At 51.1% G+C, this 25,026-nt stretch overlaps 1 protein-coding gene across 1 annotated transcript; it reads left to right on the top strand.

The window, feature by feature from the left end:
- The first annotated feature begins 60 nt into the window (after positions 1-60).
- On the top strand, positions 61-23,372 carry JPH4 (junctophilin 4). The gene is made up of 6 exons (XM_082197668.1): positions 61-1,079; positions 2,075-3,840; positions 4,606-5,395; positions 12,174-12,292; positions 15,828-16,453; positions 22,290-23,372. The coding sequence occupies exons 2-6, from the start codon at positions 3,462-3,464 to the stop codon at positions 22,368-22,370; spliced, it is 1,995 nt and encodes a 664-aa protein (XP_082053794.1). The 5' UTR covers positions 61-1,079; positions 2,075-3,461; the 3' UTR covers positions 22,371-23,372.
- The last annotated feature ends 1,654 nt before the right edge of the window (positions 23,373-25,026 follow it).

The following is a 25,026-nucleotide window of genomic DNA, read 5'->3' on the forward strand; positions in this document are numbered from 1 at the left end:
ACGTCGATCCCTCCTGAGGTGGGGGGCAGGCAGTGGAAACGATTTCTTGGTGCGAGGACTCCCCCTTTTAACAGGACACCCCTTTGCACTACCACCCCCACATCCCTCCATCCCCTTTTTTCGGGGGGAGGGTGGAGACTTACGCCCACGTTTTCTTGGGAGGCTTCCCCCTCACCATCTGGATCCTTTTCCTACCCACCCCCCTCGCCATTTCTTCCTCTTACCACCCCCGCTGATCATTTCCCATCTGACAGTTCATCTCCCTTCTTGGCGGGGGGGGGGGAGAGAATTTCACATGTGCTCCTTTTAACATTGCCTTCTGTGGCTTCCCCCTCCCTCACCCCACCAGATATATAAATATATATACTACTACTATTCCTCCATTTTGGGGGAGGGGGGTTATATGGTCCACAGGCTGTCCTTCCCTCCCCCCCCCCCAATGTCTGGGTGAGGGCTCACCCGCCGCCAGCTCCCTTGCCTTGCATTTGTTCATCCTCTGACATTTCTCTGGCACCTGAGGTCCTCTCTGCCTTCTGCCATCTCCATTATCCTGGTTCCTTCTTCCTTCCTTCTCATGTTCCGTTCCAGCTGACATTTTCAGCCTCTCCTTTCCTGGATTTCCACTTGCTCTCCGCTCGCTCGCCTGCCTTCCTCTCCCTCCTTCCCACCCCCCCCCCATCCTCTATATTTCATACTATTCCCACCTGATCTCTCCATTTGGAGTCTACCTCTTTTTTTTGCCTCTGGCTGGGCTTTTCATTTCTCCCCCCCCCCCAACTCCTTCCACCAGCCTTTATGCTGACACATTTCAGCACTGCTGCTCCTACCGCCGCTTCTTTTTCTCTCTTTTATCCCTGCGGCTCATGTTTCCAGTGGCTATTTTTCTACACAAACCGTCTTCTCTGCCTTCCTGCTACGCTGGGCTGCATTACCTCTCCGACACGGCCAGGCGGTATTCCCAGCTGAGATTCCTTCCCTGTCTATGCGCCCGCTCAAGGCTTGGGTGTGTCTGTTATCTTATCTCGCTTTTCTAGAAGCGTGTGCCTATTTTCCTCTGCTGGCTCCAGAATAAACTCATGGTAAGTCTGGGAAGTGGCCCTGCAATGTTCTCCCGCTCTCTTGTGTATATATCTAGGTAATCTAGTCTGTGCATCTGCAAGCTGTTGTTCCCAATTTCTTTTTCTGCATGCCGTAGTCGTGAAATAAATTTGAGACCTGTTCTTTCCGTTCCTGGGCGCTCGATGTTGTATTCCCAAATGTGCCGTTTCTCCTAGAGATTTCTTTCCGTTTGGCAGGGCTGTTTTCTTTGACATTTCGTAGCCAAGGCTTGGTTTGTGCATGTCGTGCATAGATGGGAATCTGCTTTTTTCCCCTGCATCTTTTTGTGGGTCTCTTTTGTATGCTGTTTGTGTCCATCAGAAGAGTAGACAGTGTGTGTTCCTGTGTCTCCATATCTGCAGGCTACTAAATTATTATGCACATGTCTATGAGCAGCCAGCTAATAAGGAATGCTGGGGTGTGTATACAAAACCCCCCCTTCTACCCCCCTGTGCTAAAACAATGTTTTGCGTGTCCACATTTCTGTATATGTGAGGTGTGTGCATGCGCACATAACGCTGACTTAGCGTGCAGTAGTGGTCCCTTCTGCCTCTCCTGCTTATAGGTTTTGAGTGCCCTGCTTTTTTCCCTGAGATCTATTTGATCACCTGTGTGTACCTTCTGTTTCTGCGATTTTCCGCTTTTCTGCTAGAGTGATGTCAACTTGGCTTCTGCCGCGAATACGTTCTGCTCCTAACGGAACGGGCTTTCTGGTTCTTGTTTACAAAAATGACCCTACGGTATGTGGCCGGGGTGTGCATGCACACGGTGGTGCAAAAGAACGTACGTGTGTGTGTGTGTGTGTGTGTGTGTGTGTGTGATGCTTATGAGATTGATCCCAATACAGAGCACCAAAGTTAATTCATTGTACAAACCTTTACGTGCTAAAAGGCATCTCTCTAAGGCTGCCTGCCTGCCTCTCCCTCCCTGACAACTTCAGTTATGTTTGCCTAAAACCATGTGTCTCTTGGTGCAGGTTGTTCCCTACCCGCTGTACCATGTGGTCTCCTTCGGCAGCCCCGCTGCCTCTCCTCCACCCTGGGAAGAGGCTCCCCGGTTCCTGTGAGCGCCTCGATTTTCTCTGAACAGCCCCCGATGCGCCCAGCTGGGCACTAAGCAAGGGAGGCCTGCAGCGTCGCCTGTTGCAGCCGATGCCTGTCGCCCGAGAACCCCAGCTTCTCCATTCACACGTGGCCTGATAACCACCGCCAAGAACCAGCCGAGCCCTCCAGAAGGCTCGCTGACTGACGCCAGTACCACTGCCTCTTCTCGTCCACCAGGTCCTGGGGAACACAATGTCAAAGCCGCCTGTCAGCTCCCAGACTGTCTACTCTCTATTGTAAGATTCCAAGGAGTTCCATCGACTGCGATAACTCCGCAATTCCTAACCACCATATATGCCTGTAAACCGAAGGCCTCGCGGCCCTCCCATGCCTGTAATGGCAAGAGGGCCCTTTTAAGCTCTCTTGTCCAAACTGTGACACCAGCTGTGGAAGGCCGGGAAACAGTCGATTTGAGTGCTTATCTCCTGTTGCCGAAGACCTCTAGGAAAACTGTCTCCGATGACAAGGGACCTCTAGGAACTCTGGAATGTTTGGTGCTAGCCAAAGAAATCCTCTTGGTTTCAGAGCCCTCCTTCTACGACTGCAGTCCAAGAACAACTTGAAGACCCCATAGCTCTGTACAGTCAACACCAGCTCGGGTCTTTCGCTCCCAAAGCACAACGGACCACTAGCCGAAGAACGCTGGGTTTTGGTAGGTGTGACTTTTTGTATGCCTACAGCTGGAGATCTCTTGGAGTGCTGGTGTGCTTGTAGTCAGAAAGCTGTGGAACGGCTGTCGTGTTCTTGCATCTCTACCGGCAGAAACAGCAAGACCTCCACGCTTCTGTAATTAAAGACGACCCCCGGGTTCGCCTGCAGGTAAACCAAAGGCTTTGGGGACGCCTGTAGCACGAGGAGTGCTAACTTTTAATACAGGTGTTGCTCTACTGCATGCCTCATAACCACTAAAACCTTGGCCTTTTCCTGCAGCCAGCCGCTCTCCTCTGTCCCAGCTAACGGAGAAGCCTCGTAAATCTCTGGTCAGGAAGCCTCCGCCTGCCGGTGGCTTCTTTACATGTCTGCAGCCAAAAAAAGCCAGGCCTTGCCCATGCTCTGGCTGTAGCCCTGAAGGCGTAGCTCAGAAGAGAAGCAGGAAGGGCTTCCCCAATGCCTGGCTGCGAGGAAGGAGGCGTGAAGGGCTGAGGTCTCTCTGTGTGGGGCAGCGCCATGTAGAGGCACCCCGGAGGGGGAGCGGAGGAGATGCGCGCAGGGACTCGTGGGTAACTGGAGCCCGACAGGCCGGGGAGATACGTTACATGAATGTCCAACGGAGGCAGGTTCGAGTTTGACGATGGCGGCTGCTATGTGGGAGACTGGGAGGAGGGCCGGGCGCACGGCTACGGCGTCTGCACTGGCCCCGGGGCCCAGGGGGAGTACAGCGGGCGCTGGAGCCGCGGCTTCGAATCCCTGGGCGTCTACACCTGGCCCAGCGGGAACACCTACCAAGGCCACTGGAGCCAAGGGAAGCGGAGCGGGCTGGGCGTGGAGCGCAAGAGCAAGTGGAGCTACAAAGGGGAGTGGAGTCATGGGCTGAAGGGGCGCTCCGGCGTCTGGGAGAGCCACTCGGGAGTCATCTATGAAGGCATGTGGCGCGAGGGCCTGCAGGATGGCTACGGCATGGAGACGTACGCTGACGGAGGTGAGAAGGCCGATAAAAAGCCCCGAGGCAGGGTGGAGTCCTTTCCACGCCACCCCCCATCATTTGTCCTAGAGTCAAGTTGGCAGTAGGCCCATTCCCCACTTCCCCCACCCACCAAAACTCTGTTTTTCGCCATTTCTCCTCTTCCTTCATTGCTTGACCAACTCTTCCTTCTCCGGTTCCCTAAATCGCTCTGTCGCTCTTGCCACACGGACACCAATAGTTCTTCATCACCCAGCTGTTCTCTTTGTTTCTCCCTCTGTCCATCCATCACAGAGGTGTTGGGGATAGACTGTGAACCCAGGACTCAAGGGTTCAAATCCCTGCTTGGTCATGCAGTTTCATGAGTAGCCTGGGAAATGCCACTCCTCGCTTCAACCAAACCCACCATTTCACCCCTGAGGATGAAATATGCTAAACGGATGGGCTCCCCCAAAACCGAAATCAACTCGCTCCCACTTCTCCATCTTGTTTCTTTGTTTTCTCAGTCCTTTCTAGGTGGACGTTTCCTATAAGGCCCACCATTATTTTGCATCCTTATTCCTTATCCCTTCTCCACCTGCCACAAGAATAGTGTGGACCTATGACCCATGTCCTGTACTCTTAAGAGACACTGGGTGGTCCTCTTGTAACTGGCAGTTTTGGGGGATCATTCCCCTCCTTTCCACTGGGTCAACTTTCTCTTCCTTTCCCTCACCCCTTGCTTCATGCATCTCCTGCATTCCCCAACCTGTTCACCTGGCTAACCTCTCTCTTTCTCCACAGGGACCTACCAGGGCCAGTGGCAGTCTGGCAAGCGGCACGGCTACGGCGTTCGCCAGAGCGTCCCTTACCGCCAAGCCGCCCTGGTGCGCTCGCCGCGCCGCACCTCTCTGGAGTCGCTCCACAGCGAGACCGACCCCAATGCCCCTGCTCCACCCCTGCCGCCCCCTCCTCTGCCCCCTCCGCCGCTCCCTGGGGACAGTCCGGCCTCGGGGTCCAGGGGCGGCTTTGTCTTGGCCTTCCCCGGCGATCCGGACTTCCCCAAGGGCGCCAAGAAGAAATCGGGGGGCTTCTTCCGGCGTTCCCTGCTCCTGAGCGGGCTGCGGGTGCGCAGGGCCGAGTCGAAGGCCTCCTTGGGGAGCAAGCGAGGGTCCCTCAAGAGCGAGGCTGGGGTCAGCTCGGCTGGGAGCGAGGCCACCACGCTCAGCTACGCTGAGACGGAGCCCCCGGAGCTGCCGTCGACGCTGACCATCGAGGGCTCTTCCACCGAGGTCTACGCCGGAGAGTGGCGCGTGGACCGCCGCAGCGGCTACGGGGTCAGCCGCCGCTCCAACGGGCTGCGGTACGAGGGCGAGTGGCTGGGCAACCGCAGGCACGGCTACGGCCGCACGACCTACCCCGACGGCTCCAAGGAAGAGGGCAAGTACAAGCTCAATCGCCTGGTGAGCGGGAAGGTGAAGAACCTCATCCCGCTTCGCCGCAGCAAGGTCAAGGAGAAGGTGGACCGGGCTGTGGAAGTGGCCAGGAGGGCGGTCAGTATGGCCCGGCAGAAGCAGGAAGTGGCCATCGCCAGGTGAGGGCAAAAAAGTTGCTTGTGGGCGCGCAGGTGCCGGGAGGCTGCTCCTGTGTAGTTTTATGGGGATGTGGCGCTGAGATAACCAAGGTCACGCCAGCGAACTCTTTCAAACCGTGTTGGTCTTGAGAGAGAACAGTGGAACTCGCTGCTGCAGGAAGCGGTGATAGCTGACAGCCTAGATTGGTTCTAAAAGAGGATGAGACAAATTCAGGTGGCTCCTAGTCGCAATACAGTGGTGCCTCGCAAGACGAAAAGAATCCGTTCTGTGATTCTCTTCGTCTAGCGGTTTTTTCGTCTTGCGAAGCAAGCCCATTAGCGGATTAGCGCTATTAGCGGCTTTTATCTGCTGATCAGATCAGCTGATAAGTGGCTTAGCGGCTTAGAAAAAGGGGAGGGGGAAAAACCCGCAGGAACTCGCAAGACATTTTCGTCTTGCGAAGCAAGACCATAGGAGATTCGTTTTGCGAAGCACCTCCAAAACGGAATACTCTTTCGTCTAGCGAGTTTTCCATCTTGCGAGGTATTCGTCTTGCAGGGCACCACTGTAGCTATTCTCTGCCTCTACAGTGAAGAAATAAGGTAAATTTTGAAAGAAAAATTAATGTTATAATAATATGCAAAATGATATCAACAATAAGCAGTAGATTTTTGGATTACTTCTGAATACTAGTTGTTGTCAACTGCAGGTGTAGAGAGTGGTCTTGAGTACGAATTCTGCCTGTGGATTTTCCACAGGTGTCCGTCACTGTGAGGACAGGGTGCCGGGCTAGATTGGCCATTGGCCTGATTCACCAAAGCTCTTCTTATGTTTGTATGTTTTTACAACGGGAGATGGATCACTTGAGGGGTTTTTGTGGGGTGGGGGGAGGATTATAAAAAAGTTGGGAAAGATAAGAAGGTGGAACGAGTTTTCCACGAAGTTAGAAAAGGGCTTATTTGAGCCCATTATGGAGATGCATGCAAATGCTTTGTTGGCTAGCATTGAAACTGAAATTGTGGCAACAGTAACTTTGGAGAAAGGTGAATTGGTCTGTAGGGCAATATTGGGAAAACAGGGTGCTTGTTTATGACCGCGCTGGCGCATTGATATTTTTGCGATAGGTCTGAGGGACCCACACTAAATTTAATATTTGCTTGGGGTTAGGGGGCAGATTAAATCTCCGCCTTCGAAAAAAAACCAAATTTATTTTGGATTCTAAAATTCACCACCTGGGGACAGCTGTTTTCCTCCCCCCCCAACCCCCGGAAAGTGTGTCTATCTGATGATTCCTGGGCTCTTCTTCAGAGAGGCACTGGCTGTGGGCCTAAGCCTTTTTTCTGTCCTGTAGATCTGGACTTGCGTAAATAGCCTGAGTCCTGCCTACCTGCCTAACTTTGCACCCTTCCCTCCAGTTTGGGAGTGCAGGATTATAAGCCTGTCGCCCAGCTGAAGTTGGGAGTGCTGCTAGCTGGCTGTGCTTGACTCCTGGTGTTCAAGATAACCATCTTTCCCCCTCCCTCACCACAGAGGCAGCCATTTTAAAAGCAGGACTGGCAGAGCTTCCCTTAACCGGATCCCTGTCCCAGACGTGGACGGATACCTTTATAAACTCCTCCAAGCATGCCTCCCGGGCGGAAAATAAGCTATAAAAGTAATTAACCATAGGTGGGAGAAGACCGTAAAGCCTATGTGTGTAGTAGTAGTTTGCTTTTCTTAAGCTGGCACTTGGAAGGTGAAAGGAATATCAACTCTTGAGGGGCTATGGACTGCACGTCAGGACCATCTCTGGCCTTTAAAGCAAAGACATTTTGATGGCTCTTGATGCTTGCCCAGGGCTGCCGCCGCTCACTTTTATTTCCTCCTCTTTTTTTATTTCCCCCCACCCTTTCACAATATATATATATATTTCCCCCCATTTGACTCCATGCGTCTTTTAGATGTTCTTAGGCTGCCCTGCTCATCTGACACGCTTTCCCCATGGCTCAGTTCCTCCACTTTAACATCTATTCTTCCTTCCTCTCCCTCCTTTAACTTGCAAATCAGTTGGTTTCCTGCTTTTCACACGCACACAAAGCTTCAGAAAAGTGTGTGTGGTGTAGTAGCTGTCAACGTTTCCCTTTTTTAAGGGAAATTCCCTTACAGTGGTACCTCGGGTTAAGTACTTAATTCATTCCGGAGGTCCGTTCTTAACCTGAAACTGTTCTTAACCTGAAGCACCACTTTAGCTAATGGGGCCTCCTGCTGCTGCCGCGCCGCCGGAGCACGATTTCTGTTCTCATCCTGAAGCAAAGTTCTTAACCTGAAGCACTATTTCTGGGTTAGCGGAATCTGTAACCTGAAGCGTATGTAACCCGAGGTACCACTGTATTCCGAATAGAAAGAAAAGGGAAAATTTGACAACTATGGAGAGAAAGAAGGGCCATATAGCTCGGTGGCAGAGCATCTCTCTTGCAAACAGATGGTCCCCACTTTCAAAACCCTGGTAATGTTGTGAGAAGACTCCAGGTCTGAAAACCCTGGGGATCCATTGCTGTCAGTCATTGTGGACAATTCTGAGCTAGACGGACCAGTGATCTGACGTGGTGTGAGGCAGATTCCTGAGAGAGAGAGAGAGAGAGAAGGGAGGAAAAAGTGTGTGCCTTGTCAGGGCGGAGAACAGGGAGGTAGAGGCTCCGCCAAGGCCTAGCCGCCTGGTGTAGGCTGCCTGGTCTCCTAGGCAACTGGGCAATGGCAAGGTGATTGGCTAGTGGCTGCTATGGCAACAGCAAGCAGCAGCATCTGCTGGGCATGGACCAAGGCTGGGCTGGGATGGAGAGGGGTGGGAGGAGGGGTGGGAATGAGTTGGGCAGGTGTGATCTCCACTTGCCCGTGGTGGTAGGGGGAGACGATAGGGTACGTTCCCAGAGGGGAAAGGGTGGGGGAAGTTGGCTTGGAGGCGTAAAAGCCGTAGGACGAGATACAGGGTACGTGGAGGAGGGTGAGGGTGGGGGTGTTGGGTTGTTACGTTGTGTAGAAGCAGACTGTAAGTGTAGGTGGCTCGCAGGTTGCTGCGTGGGTGATCAGAAACAAGGTGGTGTGAGGGTGGGCACGCAGACTGGTGCGTTCTGCAAGGAGCAGAGCAGGCGGAGGGTGGGAGAGGCACTGGCTGTCGAACGAAGCAGTATTGGCAAAATTCACTCATATATTTTTTTTTGGTTAGCTTTGTGAAAACGGTTTTTGAAACGTACTGGGGACGTGCAGCTATTAAAACACCATGCTTAAATGCTGACTCTAAACACGCTCACGAGGAGCCAAGTCTCGCTGACGCCGACAGAATTTACCTCTGAGGCACTGCTGCTTAGATGTGTTGAACGTGGTGTGTGTGTGTTTCTTTTGGGGTACGGCAAGGGATTGAGGGGTACCTGCCCCCCTCCTAGATGTTTCTCCTTATCAACTTCTGGAAATTTGAAATGGTGGTACAATGCCCCTCGCTCAAAGACAGACAGCATGGGGGCAAAAAGGAGGGGGGCTTCCTTTATAGGGCTTACCATTAAAAAAAATGAAGCAAAGCGATGCTTTAGCTCCCGGACTTCCTGTGAAAGAGGAGCAGTGTCACAAAAGAAACTGGGACTCGATTTTCTAGGAGTTGAGGCCGTTTCACGCTTGACACATTTTGCTAGGATCCGATTCCCAGAGGAGTTTGTTTTGCTGCTTTCCATCCAAGGTCTCCCATAGCGGCATACAAGAAAAATTAAAAATCTGTAGGAAAACTAGCAGATTAGAAAAGAGAGCGACGATGTCAGTGATAAAGTTAGGCAGCTGGCAGACAGAGCAAAGACCAGGGGAGAGGAACAAAATAGAAACCACAGTATTGTGTCAAAAAGAAAAAGAAATCCCACTGAAAAAGGATGGTCTCCATCATCCTTTGGAAGGAGGAGGCAGCTGTGTCTCTTTGGGGCAGTAGATCCTGAAATAAAGTTTCCTGCTTGGCAGGGGGTTGGACTTGATGGCCCTTGTGGTCTCTTCCAACTCTATGATTCTATGAAAGTGCCAGCATTTGTGTGTATCCTTTCCCCAAACAGGAATGGCAGAACATTCATCATGTTTGAAGGAGCCCAAAGATAAGTTCTCTGTTTTCTGGGAAATATTTTAAGAAGCAGCAGGTTTCCTAACAGTTATGCATTCTCTAAAAGTCAATAAAATAGCTTGAGGTGTTCAAAAGATTTTCAGAATTAGTTTGCCGGGTGCTACAGTGACCTGGTTTACACATGACACAAAACCATGGTTTGTTTAAGCCACAGCTCATTTAAGTAACCATGAATTAACCACGAGTTGTCCCACAGGTGATCAAACAAGCAAACCATGACTTATTTCTCCAACGTTTATTTTCTTTTCCAGCCTCTCTTGTCTCAGGCATTTATAGCTCAGTGAGCTTCTGGGATGGTGAAACGAACCATAGTTATGGCAGGATTTACACATGATACCAGGGCCCAGTTAAAATAAACCAAGCTTCGCAAGCCAACAACAATCTATGGCTTCGCAACGTGGTTTGTTGGCAGTAACCAAAGCATGGTTCAGGCAAATAAACCATTCTTTGGTTAACCATAGTTTAACAAACCACCGCTTAGCATTTTGTGCAAACTAGGTCAGTGGTTTCTAATAGCTATTAGACACATGCAGTTATTATTAATTCACTTTATATCCCCCTTTCCCATGGAGTCCTATGTCCAAAGCTGCTTATAATATCAATACAACAAACAAGGCAGACACCATGGAAGGCACCAGAACTAAAACTGTAGGTTGAAATTGACACGTTCTCTATCAGTAACATGTTATTGAACCTTAATAGCTGGTCTAAACAAATAATATTTCAGAGCCTGCCTAAACAGGCAGCATGGTGGCTCTTGCCAGAGACTGCGTCCCAAAATTTTGGTGCTAAAAGGCCATCCTCATTAAACCTCTGATGATGACTATGTGGAGAAGAGTCTCAAAGCCTTGGCAGATAGATAGCATATATAACAAATAAAATACTATTTACAAATTCTGCAATACCTTTTCAAAGAAAACCCCAAGGCAGGCAGCATAAATGACAATGCCTTTGCCAGCCTCCCGCCCTCTGGAAGGTTTCAGGTAGGAGAAGTTGCTTCTCAGACTGTTTTGCTGCTACCGTAAAGGCATTTTCACATACATGAATTCATGAGTTGGTGGGTTGGGGATTGAGCCTGCTGTCTCGGTTTCCTGTCCCCATGTACTCATCTGAAGGTCTTCTAAAGTGGCGATGCCCTCATGCCCTCCAGGTTTTTTTTGGACTACAACTCCCATCAACCTCTGGCCCTACAAGTCCGAGTGAGATTAGGCAGAGGCCTTCTTGAAAAGCTTTGCTATTTAGTTGTCCATTTTTATTTATTATCACAGTGCCGCACCCCCTTTTTCTGGACCCCAAAACAAGTACAGTGGTACCTCAGGTTACATACCCTTCAGGTTACAGACTCCGCTAACCCAGAAATAGTGCTTCAGGATGAGAACAGAAATCGTGCTCCGGCGGCAGCAGGAGGCCCCATTAGCTAAAGTGATGCTCCAGGTTAAGAACAGTTTCAGCTTAAGAACGGACCTCCGGAACGAATTAAGTACTTAACCTGAGGTACCACTGTAAAACAAAAGTTTCTGTGCATAGGAGAAACTATAGCAGGCCAGGTCTGTATGGCTGGTCGTGTTTGGCCAGTGGAAAACAGGTTGTAGTATTTAGCAATTTGGGAAAGGGAGTGAGATCGGTTGTTGCCGCTGAACTGGGCGCTGAGCCTAGGATGCCACAACTATGACATAGTGAGTTGTGCAGAGCAGAAGGTGAGACCAGGGTGTGTGCGCCAGATTTTGGGCTTGCACAGGGTGCCACTGAAATTTGAAAGGCCCAAGTCTGCCATTGCTGGACATAACATTTGACTGGTTGGGGTGCGGGGATCCTGTCGCACTCCAGACATTTTTGCTGGACTACAATTCCCATCAGCCCCAGTTAGTGTGGGTAATGGCTGGGGATGATAGGAGTTCCACAAAGCATCTTGAGCATGGGTAGGCAAACTAAGGCCCGGGGGCTGGATCTGGCCCGATCGCTTTCTAAATCCGGCCCGCGGACGGTCCGGGAATCAGCGTGTTTTTACAGGAGTAGAATGTGTCCTTTTATTTAAAACGCATCTCTGGGTTATTTGTGGGGCATAGGAATTCGTTCATTTTTTCCCCTCCAAAATATAGTCCGGCCCCCCACAAGGTCTGAGAGATAGTGGACCGGCCCCTTGCTGAAAAAGTTTGCTGACCCCTGATCTAGAGGGCCACAAGTTATTGCCTTAGACTGTGTAAGGCAGAAATCCTCAGGCAGCTGATTTGGCTGTCATTTTTTAAAAGTTCTAGATTCAAATATTCAAATAGATAGCCGTGTTGGTCTGACGCAGTCAATATATATATATATATATAAAGAATTGTAGCACCTTAGAGACCAGCTAAGTTTGTTCTTGGTATAAGCTTTTGTGTGCATGCACACCATTTCTTTTATATATTTTTTAAATATTTCGATATTTTTAAAAGTTGTATTTTGTTTCCTGACCACCAGGAAAGGGGAAGCGTTTGGTTTTCTGTCCCAGGTGACAAAGTAAATACACCTTGAATTTTATTTATTTATTGTTTTGGAAGGGGGGAGATCAGCAGTTGCTGCTCTGCTTGAGGCAGCCAATATATGCTTTGGGCTGGCCTTGAGGGTGTCGTGAGAAAAATGCTCGCATCTCCACTTCAACCATGCAGTTCTCTGAAGCCCTCTTTTCTTTGCAGAGCCGCTGACGCTCGTCTGAAGGCTGCCGCCGCTCTGGGTGCAGCCGAGAAGGCCCTGGAAGCCGCCCGCCTGGCCAAAATTTTGGCTCAAGAACTGCAGCCCATCTTAGCCGAGCCAGGTGAGACAGATTTGGGATGGTTTGGGGGGAGAGTGGGGGTTTACCCTGGAAATAAATGCCTCTTTGGCAAATTTTCCGGGAGGAACGCTTTGGGGGTTACACTATGTCTGACTGTCTCTCTTCCAGGTGGATATGGGGTGGTGAAATTTGACTAGGTTTGCATGTAAAAAGCAAAACGTACCTAACACGGCCTCTCTTTTGAAATCTGCACATCTCTGAATTTTGCAATGCAGTTTTCCGGCCAAGAAATGTGGGCAGAAAATCCACCCAAAGTGTGGATGGAGATGCATGAGATCAGGTTAGATCAGATCAGATTATTGGGGGGAAATTGCTTTGCATGTTTGTGTACAAAACTGGGATCTGCGTTGAAACACTGAGGAATTTTCCCAAAGAATGGATTTGCCGGCTGCTGTGGAAAAATGGAGAACTGGACATGAGATGACTTCGTGGAGGACAAAGGCTATCAAGGGCTATGCTCTAGCTTTGCGGTCATAGGCGTTACATCTCTGAATATCAGCTGCTGAAAATTGCAAGGGGGGAGAATGTGGCTGCGACCACGTCAGGCTTGCAGGCTTCCTGCAAGCATCTGGTCGGATGCTGTGAGAACAGGATGCTAGTTTAAACAGGCCGTTGGCCTCATCAAGCAGGCTCTTCTTCAGTTCTTAACATTGGGAAAATGAGAAACTGAGCGAAACAAAAATTGGCAGATTCATCCATCCTTACTTCCATTTGTTTCTTTGGGAACATTTTTTTTCTGTAAAGGTAAAGGGGCCTCTAACCATTAGATCCAGTTGTGGCTGACTCTGGGGTTGCGGCGCTCATCTCGCTTTATTGGCCGAGGGAGGCGGCGTACAGCTTCCTGGTCATGTGGCCAGCATGACTAGGCCGCTTCTGGCAAACTGGAGCAGCGCACGGAAACGCCGTTTACCTTCCCGCCGGAGCGGTACCTATTTATCTACTTGTACTTTGACGTGTTTTCGAACTGCTAGGTGGGCAGGAGCAGGGACCGAGCAACGGGAGCTCACCCCATCACAGGGATTCGAACCTCTGACCTTCTGATCGGCAAGTCCTAGGCTCTGTGGTTTAACCCACAGTGCCACCCACGTCCATTTTTTCTGTAAGAAGTGCTTTTTATTTTTCCATTTCAAGAGGAATTGGGGTGTACCTGTGGGACCCCCGCATTACATAGGGTATTTCTTATCTTATTTTCTGGAGTCCATGGACTGATCTTGGTCTGACACAGCAGAGAGGTTGGGATTTTGGTGCAATGTTAGGATTTTGTGTGTGGATTCTACCATAAATCGGCTTTTTGCCCTAAACTCCTCCCTCCCTCTCTCCTGAGAGACGCACAGCCCGCTCAGTAATCCTGGTTTCTATCCCTAATGCTACTGTAAGCTCTTTGAAGGCAGAGATCTTTCTATTTTGCCTGAGGGACTCTGCAAAGTTCCAAGTGTGTTGATGGCTTGCTATCTCTTTCTCTTTGTGTGTCTCCCATGTGTCCTGCTTGAGCTCCTTGGAATGGCAGGAGCCGGATGGAGGTGAAGGTCAACAATTTTTTAAAAAACACCAGTGTCTTTATTCAAAGAAACCAAAACAGCACAGGCCTAGCGATCCCATCAACTCTTCCCTGTAGGTCTTGCCCCAGGGAGGTGAGGACTGAAAGTCCCCCTGGGTTCCCACAGCTCCCAAAGTCCACTCCTTTCTGGGGTGGTTTTCCCAAGCAATCGGAGACTGTCTGAGCGCAACCAGTCTTTCCTCTGCTCTTTTCACTTCTCTGTGTGTTCTGGGAGACCAGGGAGAGGGAAGCTGTTTGCAGCAGGAGGGGGAGACTCCCTGGTTTCTTCAGCAGCCTGACTGATCTCTGTCTCCTGCCCCCCTCCTCTCCTGCCTCAGAGTCTGGACTGCTGTCTGCCCCAGCCTCTCCCCACTCACGAAGCCCTGTTTCCTTTTCAGCTTCTGTGTGCTCCACCGCCAACCCCATGCTTCTGAGCCTTCTTTCCTTGGGGGCTCCCCAACTTGTGCCCCCCCTCCTCTGCATCCAGCCAGTCAATGACATGGAGGAAATAAAGGTGACAGATGAAATTTCTAACCATAGTCACTTACCCCATTGGAAGTCGAGATGCCTGGATCTGAGTTCAGGGGAAAGGGAGCTCTGCAGCTCAGGAGTGCATGCAAAAGGTGGCAGGTTTAATCCTCGAATAGGGTTGGGAAGAACGCCGGCATGAAAGACTGGAGAGATGCAGATGAACCCAATCGCCTGGCTCAGGAAAAGGCCGCTTCTTGTGTTGCCAGCTCTGCCCTTCTTCTTCTTCTTTTTGAAATCTTTTTTAATTGCAAAATAATAACAAAATTATTTATACAATCAATCCATGAGATTCTCTGAATCTCGTGACTGCCCTCCCCTTACATGGGTCCATTATAACAATTTTTTTACCAGTCTACATATCAATATATTCTCCATACTTCTCATAACTATGTTATACATAAACCTCATTACTTTACAAGTGATTCTTAAAGTCCAGCTAACTAATTTGCTTACAGTGTTCTCAGGTAAATTATTAGTTTTCCCCATTCTTTTTTAAAGTCCTTATCTTCTTGATTCCTGAGTCTCCCAGTTAATTTTGCCATCTCTGCATAGTCCACCTTGCAATTCTTCCTTAGTCGGAATTGTTACTACTTTCCATCTTTGGACTAATAATAGTCATGCAGCTGTTGTCATATACATAATCTTTTCTGTTCTTTTGGGATCTTGGTACCTATAATTCCTAATAAAAAGGCTGCTGATTTTTTTAAAACAAGAAGTTATTTTAAGCATTTTCTTCAATTTGTTATATATCATTTCCCAAAATGATTTTGCTATCTTACACGGCCACCACATATGATAAAAGGTACCCTCTTTCTCTTTACACTTCCAGCAGCTATTTGAACTTGTTGTATACATTTTAGCTAACTTAAAGGTAAAGGTAAAGGGACCCCTGACCATTAGGTCCAGTCGTGGCCGACTGGGGTTGCGGCGCTCATCTCGCTTTATTGGCCGAGGAAGCTGGCGTACAGCTTCCGGGTCATGTGGCCAGCATGACTAAGCCGCTTCTGGCGAACCAGAGCAGCGCACGGAATTGCCATTTACCTTTCCGCCGGAGTGGTACCTATTTATCTACTTGAACTTTGACGTGCTTTCGAACTGCTAGGTTGGCAGGAGCAGGGACCAAGCAACGGGAGCTCATCCCATCGTGGGGATTCGAACCGCTGACCTTCTGATTGGCAAGTCCTAGGCTCTGTGCTTTAACCCACAGTGCCACCCGCGTTCCTTTTAGCTAACTTAGTAGGAATCAAATACCACCGGCCAGCTGTGCCCTTCTTGGTCGCTTCCACCTGGAGACAGAATCCTGAGTGTGAGCCCTTCCACCACCTGCCCCAGCTCCCGGCCACCCTGGTTACCGTACCTCGCAATGCCCCACTTCCTGTGCCTTTGAACCAAGGGCTCTGACCCCCTAGCTCCTCCTGCTCTAACCACTAGGCTCCTCTCCTTCCCCAGAGCCCCGCGGCCGGCTAGATTCGGAAGGCACCGACACGGACTTCCAGGAGTACGACAGCCCCCGGGTCTGCGAGAACGGCATCACCCCCTCCGACGTCACCCCGGACCCGAGCTTGCCGCCCAGCTACCCTCCGACGCCGCTGCAGCCCTGGCGGGGGGACCCTCGGCGGACTTGGCCCCCCCTGGAGAACGGAGGCCCCCGCCAGCACCTCCCCCCGGAGGCCTCCGACCCTGAGGACGAGTGGGGCTGCCGGGGGAGCTTCCCTTCCCGGACACCGGGGTTCGTCCCCGAGGGGCTGTGGGAGGGGGAGCAGGAGCAGCTCAGCAGCTACGAGGCGGAGGAGGAAGATTACGAAGGGGCGCCCCCCCGGCGCCCCCAGTTGGGCAGCCCCGCCAGCGGCAGTTCCGGCAGTCTCCGGGAGGAAGAGGAGGAGGAGGAAGAAGAGGAGGAGGCGGAAGGAGCAGCAGCTTCCAGGCCTTATCCTGCGGAGACCCAGGGGGAGCCAACGCCGGCAGGAGGTCCGGGGGCCCCAGAGCAGGAGAGCGAGGAACTGCTTGGGGGTACGGGGTCCCTCGTGGCAGAGAGAGAGGAGCCCCCTGGAGCTGTGCAGAGAAGGGAGAGGCAGGTAAGAGCACAGGTCGTGTGACTTTCCTGCTGCCGTAGCCCCACTAGGCTGCATAAGGTGTGAAACAGGACGGAGGTGCCTTGGATTGTGGCCCCCTCTATCCTCAGGGGCCACGAGACGACCAGCTCCCCAGTCGCAGAAGAGGCGGCTGCTTATCAGCAGAGCGTTTCCTCTGCTGACAGAAATGTCCCGGGTTTGTTAAAACTTGGGTGGGGAGACTTTTTCGCTCCCAGGGCCACACGGCCAAGGAGGGGAATCCTGCAGGGGCCACATGCCAGTGGTGGGCGGGGACTGGGGCAAAAGTGGGCGGGGCAACAGCTGTGTTTTTACACATAGGTAAAGGTAAAGGGACCCCTGACCATTAGGTCCAGTCGTGGCCGAGTCTGGGGTTGCGGCGCTCCTCTCGCTTTATTGGCCGAGGGAGCTGGCGTACAGCTTCCGGGTCATGTGGCCAGCATGACTAAGCCGCTTCTGGCGAACCAGAGCAGCGCATGGAAACGCCGTTTACCTTCCCGCAAGAGTGGTACCTATTTATCTACTTGCACTTCATGCTTTCGGACTGCTAGGTTGGCAGGAGCAGGGACCGAGCAACAGGAGCTCACTCCGTCGCGGGGTTTCGAACCGCTGACCTTCTGATCGGCAAGTCCTAGGCTCTGTGGTTTAACCCACAGCGCCACCCGCGTCCCGTTTCTACACATACAAACCTCTGTATCCATCCCGAGGCGCTATCAGAGCTCTAGGGCACATTCCAGGCAGGCAAAAACCCTCAGGGAGGGTGATGGGGCCAATAAAGTGTTGTGGCCAAGGGGGCGGAGAAACTGTTGGTGGGTGGGGCCAGGGACAAAAGGGGGCGGGGCTATGAATGCCAAGAGGCATTGCCACGGACAGAAAGACTCAAAAGATGGTGTGAAATAGGGCCAGTGAGGGGGTGTGGCTTGGGAGAATCCTAAGGGCCAGAAAGAGGGGCCCAGGGCCCACATTTCTCAGGTTCCCTGCTCACCCACATCTGTTCTAAAGGAGGAGGAGGTGGGAAATAGCTTTTTTCTGCCCTGGAGATTTGCTGCCAGAGACAGCAAAATTGTGTTGGATGGTGTGAGGCTGCTTCCACAGCAGGGAAAGGATCCACATTTGTGTTTATAGGAGAACCTGATGGAGGGAAGCTGGGACTTTTGCCCTTGGGAGAGTGAGGCCTAGTGAGCCCCCTGGAGAGGCATGTTTGGATATCGCAGAACATGTCGCTTCTGTGCTGTCATAACTGCAAACACACAGGCATTGTTGCGATTTCCAAAAAAGGGTTTCCACCATTGCGTGTGTTTTGGCAGATGATTAGTAGGCAGGCCATGAGCACGTGAAGCTGTCCCTCGAACGCTGAGGGAAAACTGAGCCAGTGGAACGTCTACATCTCACGCAGATCTTAAAAGGCACAAAACCTCTGTTAAAAGGGGCCAGGACTATGTTTTTGTGGCACAAAATAAGCTGTGTGCTAACCGTCCATTTCAGCCCTTCATTTTCTCACCAGTGATGTGGAAAATGCTTATATATATATGGGTCACTATTTCTCAGATTTGAATAGAGTAATGGCCATGGAAGATTTTCTGAATCCCTAGAACGAGGCTGAGGAACCTGAGGCCAGTGGCCCTTATGTGGCCCTCGAAGCTTTCCAACATGGCCCTTGAGAGTCTCCCAAGCCGCCCCTCTCACCAGGCCTACTTAGCAACCTCTTTTAAGTGTTTTGGTCTGTGGCAATACCTCTTGGCTGGAGGCCACTGGCTGGGTGATACCTGGTTCTCAACATCACAATATATCACCAGCTAAATATTGTGATACACCGATATATCACAAGATCTGATATAAGAAAGGAGCTCTGTAGAGACATTGGCTGGTTTCACAGTTTTCCCTGCATTGTGATTTTTGCATAGCACACACACCATGATTTGCAGTATGTTGCCAGGTCAAAAATTATGTAGCTGATATCACAATATGGACTGGTTTTGGATGATATGTTGATAGCCCAAGGTGGGAGTGTGGAAACTAGGGACCTGTGCAAGGCTCACCTTTGCATTCGTAGCTCCGCCCACTTTTGCCTCTGGGCCCCGCCCACCACTGGCCTCTCCTCCCCTTTGGCGCTACAGAGCGAGCCAGTTAACCCTGTATTTGCACTTGGTTCCTGTCTATTCACTGCTTCTATTGAAGTTATGAAATTTGGGGATAGGTGGGGTGGACGTCCTGCTTCACATCACATTTCTCCTCCACCTCTGCCTCGCTCAGCCCCACCTTCTGCTGCCCCCTCTGGTCTGGGGCACTAGGAACCCAGAGGACGACTCGGCACCCAGCTCCCATAACCCAGTTTGCACCCGCAGCCACCTGGGATTCTCAGGTGTCATGCAGCTTAAAATCCCTGGGCTGAGTAGCAGTGAAACCGAAAACTGGGGCAGTAGAGCTTCGCTGTGCTGTCTCTCAGTATCTCTTTAAGGTAGGGTCTCCCCAGAGGGGCTACAGAAGCCCTGCAGAGGCTTGGAGATTTGCCTTGGTGTTTTGAACACAAGAGTATGGTGGGAATCGCAGCGTCGAGCCGCAATCTGCGGAAAGAAAAAAGCACTTTTTCCCGCATACACAGATGCTCCCACCCCCAAATATTCCCTTTTTATAAAGCAGGGGATCGAAACACCCCCAAACCCCTTTTCCCAGCACCCCACCCCACATTCAGACTCTGTAACTGTGCCCCTCTTGCACGGAGCTAGGAATAAGACCCAGGAGTCCTTGCCCCATTCTGACCCCATAGGTCCGACCTACTTCCTCCGAGGAAGCAACAGTTCAATTGTTAGGTCTTTAAGGTGCCACAAGACACCATTTTTTGCTGCAAAAGACTGGAAGCAATTAGATCCTAGCTAGTTCCCTTCCTGTGGGACCTCATCAGAACCTTTCGCCCTCCATCCTCTCAACCCATTTCCTGAAACTGTAATATTCCTAAGCCCCACTGCCCTCGAGCACAGAGTGTCTGGCTTCCACCGCTGTCCCCTTCTGTTGTTTTCTCTCCCTGCCTCCCTCCATTTTCTCTTATTTCCTGAGCTCCACGTTTTGTTCTGAGTTCCTTTTCCCCCCTTCCCCTGGACCTAGAAGTGATGATACTGGCAGGAAGAAATGGGAGGGGCTGGAGCGGTGGGGGGAGCCTAGTTGCCAGGCCTCCAATGGGGATTGGCCGGCATTCTTCCTCCCGTCTCATAGCAACCAGCATCCCGCACTCAGCAGCATCCCTCTCTGGTCCCTCCTTCCCTACTGCAGCAACGCTTGGCCCTGCCCATCGCTGGAGAGCCGCAGTGGGGGGCACTGGGACTTTGCTGGCAAGCAGGACTGCGGGTCATAAATAATCCAGAGGTCCTGGTCGGGAACAGCAAAGAGGGCAGAGCTGCATCCAGCCGCCCCCCAGGGGCCGCTCTCCCTTTCCCAAAGAGCTCAGGAAGAGTAAACGATACCAGGTATCCGGGCGAAGGATCCGTTTGGACATTTGCCCACCCTTTGTGGTTGTCAAGAGCCGTGTGGACACCCCACACCCGTCCCGTGTATTGTGTCTCTCCCCCCCCCATTTAAGGCAGCTCCACGTGGCTGGCTGGAATGCTGACTCCCGAGTAATTCGCCCCACTGTTCATTTATGAGCGGAATTGCACACGAAAGGATGGCACCCTGCCGAAAGGAGGAGAAATAGCTAGCCCCTCCTCTTCCCACGCAAGGAGGCTGGGGGTGCCTGATCAGCTCCCACCCATCGCCTTCCCGAATGAACCCCCCCCCCCGGCCTCTCTCACTGCAGCAAGAAGGGGAACGCGAGAGGAGGGCTCACTACACAGTCCGTCCTAAAACCAGAGCACTTGAGCTGAAGAAGAGTTTTGGCCAAGGCTCATCACGACTCAATATTCCGATTCAAATTCCTCAGCAGGGCCCTTCCTCAACCTGCTGCCACCCGGAATCTGGTGCTCAGATACATCACTCCTGGACAGGGAGGTTCCATTTTGATATTGCTTACAGAGCGCTCTTACGAGGCGTGGCTTCAGGAGAACTGAAAATGGGCAGGAAGCAGTGCCAGAGCTTCCATTTGCCAGCTGTGCTGCTGAGCCTTCCCCAGGGAGACATGTTGGGTGATGTCTGCATCCTTTTCACCCGGGATAATAATAAAAATAAAAATACCCCGCCCATCTGGCTGAGTTTCCCAAGGCACTCTGGGCGGCTTCCAATCAAGTGTTAAAAACAATACAGCATTAAATATTAAAAACTTCCCTAAACAGGGCTGCCTTCAGATGTCTTTTAAAGAGAAGGTAGCGGCTTATTTCCTTCACATCTGAAGGGAGGGCATTCCACAGGGCGGGCGCCACTACCAAGAAGGCCCTCTGTCTGGTTCCCTGTAACCTCACTTCTCACAATGAGGGAACCGCCAGAAGGCCCTCGGAGCTGGACCTCAGTGTCCGGGCAGAACGATGGGAGTGGAGGCGCTCCTTCAGGTATACAGGACCGAGGCCGTTTAGGGCTTTAAAGGTCAGCACCAACACTATGAATTGTGCTTGGAAACGTACTGGGAGCCAATGCAGATCTCTCAGGACCGGTGTTATGTGGTCCCGGCAGCCACTCCTAGTCACCAGTTTAGCTGCCGCATTCTGGATTAATTGCAGTTTCTGGGTCACCTTCAAAGGTAGCCCCACGTAGAGTGCATTGCAGTAGTCCAAGCGGGAGATAACCAGAGCATGCACCACTCTGGCCAGACAGTCCGCAGGCAGGTAGGGTCTCAGCCTGCGTACCAGATGGAGCTGGCAGACAGCTGCCCTGGACACAGAATTGACCTGTGCCTCCATGGACAGCTGTGAGTCCAAAATGATTCCCAGGCTGCGCACCTGGTCCTTCAGGGGCACAGTTACGCCATTCAGGACCAGGGAGGGATGGGGGAACCTAATCTCCAGGTGGACTCGTAGCTCTCATCAGCCCCCGTCAACATGGCCAGGGGAGGAATGGCTGGAGGGAGGCCGGTTCCCCATCCCTGTTCTGCAGCAACCCAGCTCAGAGCTGTACCTCCCCCCCCAATTTGAAAACTATATGCTTTGCACCTTCCCTACCCAAGAATCCTGGGAATTTTTGCCACAGTGCTATGAATTTATTTGGCTAGCAAGCCCTGACCCTTTCTTAGCGATCCTCGGTTGGGTTTATTTATATTACATTTCCCCCCCCCCCACTGCTCTTCGTTGCAAACCACACCAGGAGGATATAAAGAGGAAACAGGCCTTCAGGTTTTGGGATCCCCAAATCATTTAGTCATTTGCAATGTCAACGTTACGTGCCTTGAATAGGACTCAGAAACAAATAGCTTGTCCCAATGATTAATCTGAAGGCTTCATGTTCACAGTCTGAAGACGTTTTGGCACCCCTAAATGTTTGTATCGGCACCAGTGATACTTGTACAGTGGTACCTCGGGTTACATACGCTTCAGGTTACATACGCTTCAGGTTACAGACTCCACTAACCCAGAAATAGTACCTTAGGTTAAGAACTTTGCTTCAGGATGAGAACAGAAATCGTGCTCTGGTGGCGCGGCGGCAGCAGGAGGCCCCATTAGCTAAAGTGGTGCTTTAGGTTAAGAACAGTTTCAGGTTAAGAATGGACCTCTGGAACGAATTAAGTACTTAACCCGAGGTACCACTGTGCTCAGAAATATGCAAGTAAACTTTTTTTTAAAAGAGGGGGGAGAGAATTGAGCGCGAATGTTCGAATCTGTGCGAAATTTCGTTTTACGTTTGCGGCGGATGTGGGCTGGCCTTTCTGCCTGACTCCTCCCCTTTCCCCCTCTCTCTCTTTCAGGGAGCCCACCCATTGGTCGTTGCTGCTGTCCTGTTGATTGATGTGAGTCTGGCCTACCTGTTCTCCCTCCTCCTCACTTGAGATGGGTGGGGGCAGAGGGGGTGCCTTTGACCCCGTTTCCCCCCCCCAACGCCCCACGACGACGGTTTGGTAACAGACTCCGATCTCCTCCATCCTCTGCCTTTCTTCCTGGAACCCCCCCCCCTTTCTCTTTTTTCACTCGTCTTTACACCCCCCCACCCCTTTGCTGCCTCCTTCCTCCTCCTCAACCTTTCTAGATTGTTTACATACGAAGGGCTCTCTTTCTACTGGAGATTTCACTGTTTTTTCTTGCTCTTTTTTCCTGGTCTTTTCACCCCAGCTCCATAATCCATCTTTCTTAACCCACACTTTGAAACTCGGGCTGAGGGGGGGGTCTTTTCACAATTATCTTAATGGGGGGAGTTGAGACCAAGGGGGCGAGTTTTGAGCCTTGTGGGGTTTTAAAATATTTTTGGGGACCACGGACTGTAGGGCACCCCAGTCTTGCCTGCCTGCCATGAAACTGCTTCCCCGTTGTCTCCTAAGGAGAAGATTCAGAACTCCCCCCCCACCGTCTAAGGAAGATTTGGGGGGGTTGATACTTAACAAAGCCCTGCCCCCCAACCATTCCAGTACACATGAACATTAACCCCCCCTCAAGAGATGCTCCACACAAGTATAAAGAAGGGGGGGGGGGCGATCTGTTTGCTTAAAGAAAAGGGTATCCAATTCGTATTTGTTCCCTCCTCACATTTTTTTTCCTACCAGCAGATGGCGCCGAGAGAAAATGGACACCCATCCCAAGAATGGGGCTCCTTTTAAACAGAGTTTGCAAAATCCTTTCTCCCCCTTTTTTCCACATTCATATTCTTTCTTTCTGTCTCTCTCTCTCTCTCTCTCTCTCTCTGCCACATCCTTTCCCCGAGGGAACTGGAACCTTCTTTTCAAACAAAAACAGACAAAAGAAGAAACAAAAAAAAAAGGAGAACTTTTTATTTACGCTTTTATAAACCTTTTTCTCGCAGCGTTTGAATAATTAAAAATAAAAACACTATAAATTAACGAGAGGGTGAAAGGGAGATTCCTGTTAGCTTCGGAGAAGGGGGTACTGTTCGATTCCCATATACAGGAAGTCCCAATATGGAAAAGTGGGCATTTGCTAGGCCATACTAGGAATTGCCCTTTTTTCCCCTTGCAGCAGAATTGAGATAGGCAAAAGGTAGGGTGCCCTGCTGTGTATATGACAGGTGGGAGTGTAGCACCTTGGGGTGCCCCTCTGCCACCCCTGCACGGGGCAAGGGTGGCACGAGGCCAGCGCTGGGACAAAAGGAGCAAAAGGAGGGTGTCCCACCCCGAAGGAGGTTTGGAGAATGAAGGGCCTGACTGTGAGGAAAGGGGAGATCTTGCCTTCTAGAGGGTATAAGAGTTGACCCCTATGGGGGCAAAAGTTGTGTGCCTTTGGAAAGAAGTGCAATAGGAGAGACCCTGCAATAAAGGGGCGGAAAAGAGGAAGTCCCGCCTTTTTCAGGGCGCTCAAGAGTGCAATACAGGAAGTCCTGCCTTACTGGTGGCAAGGAGAGGCAATTTAAGGGCAAATGAAAATAATAAAAATTTAAAAAGAGGGCTTTAAAGGGAGTCAGGTGGGGAGGCTCGGTGGGCCCCCCCTGCTGCATCCCTTCATGTTCTGGGTGACTGGGAACCAGAGAGGAGAATCGGTAGATACAGGATGACGACGGAGGTCCTCCAGTGTATTTTTGGGGGTGTCCTCCACAAGGAATCTCCCGCTCAGCCCCTCCCTGGATTCTGCATGAGGAAGCGACTGATCCTTTGCTGCGTGCTGTGTATACTGAGAATGTCTGTATAGCCGACAAAAAAAAAAAAAAAACAGGAAAAAAAATCCCTTCCCTAGAGTTTTCTACCGCCTGCCCCCACCCCGTCTCCTCTAGTGCTTTGCTCCGGCCTTGATCCGAAGACTTCCCTTCCCTACCCTGCCCTCTTCTCCCTTCTCTTCCTGGTTTGCCTTTTTGACTGGATATTTCTTATTTCGTGTCTTTGGGATTGACAAAAAAAACCATTAAATAAGTCTTGCAGGAAAAAAAATAATTTAATAAAAATATATTAATAAAAAGCTTGGAAACGGAAGGGTGTTTCATTTGGGGGAGCTATGCCATGTGTAGTGATAACAGGCATATGTTTTAATTACACACCACCCCAATCTCGTGAGTGGCGTGAGATTCCAGGGGCACCAGGCATGCTTATCGGAGTCCGTGTTTCCTTATGAACTTTTGAGGCGCAGCAGAGACTCTGGTGTCTTTATGATACATGGTTTTATTTACACTTATCTCCAACCTGAACCCGAGGATGCAGGGGCTTCCAGCATTACACTCCAAGAGGGTCCCCACAGATCCGTAACGTCATACATGATTTATGCTGTGCTTGCGATGTTCTATTAGGTAAAGGGACCCCTGACCATTAGGTCCAGTCGTGACCGACTCTGTGGTTGCGGCGCTCATCTCGCTTTACTGGCTGAGGGAGCCAGTGTACAGCTTCCGGGTCATGTGGCCAGCATGACTAAGCCCCTTTTGGCAAACCAGAGCAGCGCACGGAAACACCGTTTACTTTCCCACTGGAGCAGTACCTATTTATCTACTTGCACTTTGACGTGCTTTCAAACTGCTAGGTTGGCAGGAGCAGGGACCAAGTGACGGGAGCTCAC

This window comes from Podarcis vaucheri (assembly GCF_965113315.1).
Source record: "Podarcis vaucheri genome assembly, chromosome: 13".
Taxonomy (NCBI): Eukaryota; Metazoa; Chordata; class Lepidosauria; order Squamata; family Lacertidae; genus Podarcis; species Podarcis vaucheri.